Source organism: Mugil cephalus, chromosome 16, assembly GCF_022458985.1.
Source record: "Mugil cephalus isolate CIBA_MC_2020 chromosome 16, CIBA_Mcephalus_1.1, whole genome shotgun sequence".
Taxonomy (NCBI): domain Eukaryota; kingdom Metazoa; phylum Chordata; class Actinopteri; order Mugiliformes; family Mugilidae; genus Mugil; species Mugil cephalus.
The window spans coordinates 8157645-8163644 of record NC_061785.1 but is presented as its reverse complement, the minus strand read 5'-3'; the positions used below and the strand labels follow the sequence as shown (position 1 = coordinate 8163644).

The window sequence follows — 6000 nt, the reverse complement described above, 5'->3', positions numbered from 1 at the left end:
TCACTTGGGTAATATTTTATTTACTCATTAATCTTCAAAACTATTTTTCATAATAAATTTCCACTTTATGTTCATCAAAGAACTGTAACAATAAAAATAAAAGTAAATACTGTAGAAAAATTGTACATATAGAAAATAAACATGGTTAATGAACACCTAGATGTAGAATCCCACTGGCGGAGACGCCTCCTTTTGTTTCAGATGGCAACACAACAGAGATAGAGGGAAAAGAAAGAGCGACCGACATGGAGGAACCCGGGAGGGAAACATACTAAAACGAGAAAAGGCGAGGGGAAGGAGGTCAAAAAGGCCAGTTAAGGATGGAGAGAAGAAGGGGAAATGTTAAGTTAATTTTGACACTATACTTTGAAATCTCACACACAGTCTGTTTCGTGTCCTCCCTTGTCCCGGTCCGTTTTGCATGCATCTGACATGGTTAGTTACACTGCTTGGAAGAACTGGAGGGGCTTGTTAATGTCATGGCACTGTTTGTATTGATATCTCATGGGGCTACAACTCTTGACCCGGAGAGGGCTCAGACGCTGCCAGTCCAGCAGTCTCCGCCCATCTGTGTGTCCTGTGTTCATCGGTCATGAGCTCCGATGAACCAGTCAACCGACGGCATGAACACATGAGGACGCAAAGGGGGGGGGGGGGATGAAATCAAAGCAACTCAAGTGGTCGTAAAGCCGATGGCATCAAGAACTGGAACTTTTCTATCTATTAGCAACACATGGTAACATTTACTTTGTTCTGTTTTTGATTCTTTTCCTCGGCTGGTTTTTTGCTATAAAAGGTGGTTGCTTAGCGCAGATGTAGTGGGCGTGGCCTATGAGACGTCAGGCTAGAAAACAGGATGTGACCAGTAGTGGGCGTTGCACTGGAGTTACACTGCAACCCGCAACACCCTCCTCCTCCTCCTCCTCCTCCCCCTTCTTCCCCCCCCCCCCCCCCACATACAAACCTACCACCTCTGAACTTATAGTGGGACACGCCACCACTCCACAGCACAGCTTCGAGACGCAGGCATGCAGCACACTCGGGATGGTCACACTTTGTCAATGGAGATTTGAGATTTTAAATCATTGTTGAATCCCACGGACTGAAACCCATTTGAAGTCCACATTTAGGAAACGCTTTCGAGCCGAGGTGGTAAGTTTTTACGATGGGTGGTGCGTCAACGGTGTAACCTCTGGAGTTTTCAACGCGGTATAAATCACACGGAGTAAGATAATTCACGTGCAATAAGATCCCCCCCCTCCCGTCCCCGGAGTCTATACTGCCCAAAATGTTCTTGATATTCGTCGTCACTGTTGCCATAACAGTTGTCGTAATGATCGTTTTCACCATTGTCTTCTTGAATAGTCTTCAGTGTCAGTTATGAAGATAATGGTGGGTCCTTAGCAGGTATGTGCATGTGTAGATTGTTTATATTTAAATGTGTTTGCGCTGTATGTATGTGTGTGTGTGTTTGTGTGTGTGTGTGTGTGACGCTGCAGTCGTGCAAGACTGACTGGTCTCTGTAGGTAGCATCTGAAGTCTCAAGTATCCTGTCCAGGAAAATATCTCTCAGTTTTCTGCTGATTTCCACCTTTGTGATTTACAGGGTGTCGTAAAACATCAGCTCTGCAGCGTAACAACCACAGCCCATCCATCCCGTTAACGGTCACCAGCCCCTGCTTCTGCCTGTCCACTCGTAATTCAACGTCTCTATGGCTACATCTCGAATTCTCGTCCTGTCAGGTGGGGGATAACACTTGGACTGTCGATGTGCTTGTTTCCTCAGCGTCCGCGGCGCTTCGCCCGAGTCCCATCTGCTAACAGGGAGGAAGGCCAAGGAGCTTGGAAGAGACACTTAGTGTTTGTCTTGGTGCTTTAACATCATCTTTGTTCTGGTGCTCTGCCTCTCGCTCAATACACTCGGTCTGCCATGTGCTTCGCTTAAAAAGTCACTCCTCGACCTCTCCGAGTCCAACTGGAGAGGTCCCGCTGCGGCAGGGGGAGTGACTGGTATTTAGATCTGGCTGGTCCCGAAACGGTTCTTAACTGGGAGTTGAACTGGTGCTTTCTAAATCGTTTGGAATGGTGTTTACGTTCATAAAACGCGCCTCTCTCCGAGGCTTTGCTCATTGGTAAATACTGTACAGCGAGGGCTCGTGCCCTCAGGCCAGTCTGTGTGTGTGTTTGTGCTTGGATGTGCGTGTGTTCGTGTTTGTGCTTGCCGGTGTGTGCGTCGTGTGATCGTTTGAAAGTAAACATTAACATCAGCATGTCTATGTCAGTGTGTATGTGTGTACTTTTTATTTGATTTTTTTTTTGGAGAATATATCTATTTTATGTACATATACCATTATATATAAAGGTGTATGCATGTATGCCTGCGCGCTGGAAGTCTTCCTCCTCAGACATAGTACTCCTTGTCTTTGTTCTTCTTGTTCTTGGAGATCTTGGCGATGCCCAGCGGCTTGTCCTTGGCGCTGCCGTTGGGCTGCGTGGCCGAGTTGCTGATGTAGTTGCGGCTCTCGTCCACGTGGTAGGATCCTTCGTCGCGGTTGCGGTACTTGTACATGGCGTAGAGGAGGATGAGGATGCAGAGGGCGGCGGCCGCCACGATGCCCACCACCATGCCCGTGGTGCTGCTGCTCTCCCGCACCACCTCAGAGGGACCCGGGAACAACTTGACCTCTGGCATGGGGGGCCCTGCTGTGATGGGGGGGGGGGAGAGGTCACGTTTACGTCGTACGATATTCATTTGAATTGCACATGAATGGGATGAGTGGAGAGCAGGAGCGAGAAGGAACGTGGCTTTGCGATGATGGATTGTTTTACATGCATTTTGCATAAAGCTACATGCTGGTGAGGGAGAGGTGCAGCTCAGTGCCAAAGCTGATTACATATTATCACATAATGTGCCAACAGATTACATTACACTGTGCTGAGTGGAGGGAAAGACCACAGGCGCACATTATATCAAATTTGATTACGTTTGGCTGGCATTTCATGACGTACACCGGCAGTGAGGTGCTATTTGAACATCGTATGTGGACAGCATTAGCTGTATCTGCCTTATAGCTTGCATGTTGTTTCTGTTATCATCTGTTGTTCTGGCAGTCCAATGGCTACTGCCTGTTTTTTAGAGAAGAATAAGTCTTTTTACTTTGCAATTTTAACAGCTTTTATTTATTTATTTTTTCACAGATATGATCATTGTTAAAACGTTTTACCAGAATGACTACAGTTGAAAATTAGCCAGCTGGCTAACACTGGCACATTCATTATGAGGTTGATTAATGTGCAGTGTCCTTTTTAAATAAATAAAAACATTTGACAGCATATGAAATGAATGTATATCAGGTGCAGGAAAAACAGCAAGAGATAAGAAGGAATTAGAAAAAGAATTTCGTTAAAATAAAGGATAGATGACAAGGGGCAGAAAAGGGGAGAAAGCAAAGCAAAGGACAGAGAGGCGACGTGAAGTGGACGGGGAGTTTCAGCCCGAAGGCAGAAACCTGAGGTGGAAATGAAAAATTCATTGCAGCGAGTGACAAAGTGGAAGAGAAATAGCCCCGGCGTTGAGGACGCGGGGGAGAAAAAGCCCTAAAAGGCAGCGCGTTGAGCGTTTCTGGAAGTTTCTCACCTGAACTGGGGTCACAGGGGTCCATGTCTTCGTCATCGTCGCTCGGGCACTCGGCCGACGCCACCACCATGTCGTCTACCGACTGTGGAGACAGAGGGGACGGAGGGTACATAGACACAAACTCATTATCCACAACTTCTCCAAGGAAAAAAAAAAAAAAGAAAAAGAAAAAGAAAAAGCCAGCCTGCGCTCCACACCTCTTCTGTTTATTTTCTACATGTGTGAGCACACGGCACCAATCCATCGCCCACCCGCTTTCCATTTTGCCACAAACACTTTTGCCTGTTACTGCCCCCAGCAATGGCAGGCGGCCAGAACTTGACTGCCAACAAGAAAAGAAGAAAGGAGGGAGGAGAGAACACTGAATCCTGTTTAAAACCACGGGGGGACCAGCCAGTTATCATCTCCAACTCTCTTAATCCTCCTCTCCTCGTCTCCTCTGGTCTGTCTATCTCCCCGTGTTCTGCCTTCTCCATCAGATATTGGCAAGTGTTCACACGTGTTGGAGGACGTGCGCCGTGAGGCCAAAGAAAAGGGAATTAATCCCAACTTTCATTAAATATTCCAGCTAAGCGCTCGACGGTTAATTTAAATCCCCTTAATTCGACACCTCTCCATAATCAACATCCCGCTAATAGTCAACCTCTATCCCGTAATATCTCAACAATGGCTCTTTTTTCTCTTTTCTGTGCCGCGCTCCCTCTCCGCGGAAAAAAAAAAAGGCACCCTTTCTCCATCCCTGCTCCTCCTGTTGCCATGGCAACTCTTAAGTTCAGGCTGTTAAAAATGATGGGAATAAAAAAAAAAAAAGAAAAAAAAAAGGGAGTGAGCACCCTCGGTGGGGACCTGTGCATCGATTTGCCAGGGAGACAGAGGGAAAAAAAAAGAGGGAGGGAGTTAATGATAGATGGATGGATAAAAAGGAATTTAAGGAGAGGGAGAAAAGAAGACAGGATAGGAGGGGGACGACTTCAAAGTGCTGCGGTCTTTACTTAACACCGTGCTAATGTGCGCTGCATATTCATGAACTACTGTTAAACATCGCCCGCCTTGACGCTTTGGCACGAGAGATGTGATTGTGTGCGTGCGTGTGTTCTTGTGTGTGCGTGTGTGTGTTTTAACCACACTGGGCGCTCAGTGCCAGCACTAAATTAAAATTGGATTGTGATGCATTGCAGTAGATGTTAGTAACCCACAGAATAAAGGAGACTGGAGAGAGCAGCAGAGCTATAAAAGAGAAGAGCTCCAGAGCCAGATTACAACCGAACGGGAGGAGAATCTAAACCAAAGTACTAAGTGGTCGATGATGATGTCTTTGCTGATGCTTAGACGCAGTGTTTTTTTTTGTTTTTTTTCCCCTGGCCCCCCTTGTCTTTGCGAGGACGTAGAGTGCGTCAGTGACGGAGACGCAAACCATTCGCTATTCATCAGAAATAGCGCGCACTGGTCTCGTATGGTTTGGGGTCGGTCCTGACAAGTCTACTTTGGCTTAGTTTGGCCTCAACCGCACATTAGGTTATTGATGCCTGACTCCGTCTCTTTCCTCCGCTGCATTTCCAATCAGTTCTGCCCACTGAGCTGTCAAATGCTGCTAGGGTGAGCTTAGCCTCTGGAATCCAGCCAGTCAATAAAACCTTGATGCCTTTGGCAGGATCTAAATAGCACATGAACCAATCAGCCGGCAGGAAACACATCACCCCTGACATCTGCCCCTGATCGATGCCGAGCCACCGCGCTTGATTATCGATCCCGGAGACACCTACGCGGCCTCGGCTACAGCGCTTCGGAATCCTGATTTCAGTCAAAACAAAAAGCAGGCGAGTAAAAATTTCTACAAGGTCCCTCCTTTGATCTGTGACATCACCTCGTCAGCTGACCACCCCACCGAAACGGGAAGGTGTCAGTTGGAGCATCGATCCACCTATCACATGGGAGAAAGTGAACACGATGAGGTGCGGGAACATGCTTAACGCAACTTAGATCACATAGCAAACAAGTCTACAGCAAGGCTGAGGAGATGAATGGCCAAAAGAACCCCCCCGCCTCTACTGTGCCTCCCCGTCCTTTTCTTTTTTTTTTTTCATATCACAGTCTCAGTAGAGCATGCTGAGATAATGGTGGACACATCTTGTAAGGATAGAACAAAAAAAAGAAGACACAGAATAACAGAGACACAAAACACGAGTAGCAGCATGCTTAAAGAGCGAAATATCTACCTGAGCAGCCGAACAGTGCCAACGGCCGTCCATGCCTCCCTGACTGCCTAGTTCACACATAGTGGCTGCACCCTGTCCTCACACACTCTTGCAGAAGATTCAACAGCTTGTCTGCTACTTTCTCAACTGGAAATCGCACACGCGAAC

At 47.1% G+C, this 6000-nt stretch overlaps 1 protein-coding gene across 16 annotated transcripts in view; it reads right to left on the bottom strand.

The window, feature by feature from the left end:
• The window catches only part of nrxn1a (neurexin 1a), a 55167-nt gene continuing 49167 nt past the window's right edge, over nt 1–6000 (bottom strand). For 15 of the 16 annotated variants that reach the window (XM_047608868.1, XM_047608874.1, XM_047608867.1 and 12 more), the window contains 2 exons: nt 3638–3719; nt 1–2703 (listed from right to left, as the gene is read on the bottom strand). In XM_047608868.1, coding sequence (XP_047464824.1) covers nt 2402–2703; nt 3638–3719 — 384 coding nt within the window. In that variant the 3' untranslated portion in view covers nt 1–2401. The remainder of the gene's footprint in view (nt 2704–3637; nt 3720–6000) is intronic. The other variant, XM_047608859.1, reaches the window with a different exon arrangement.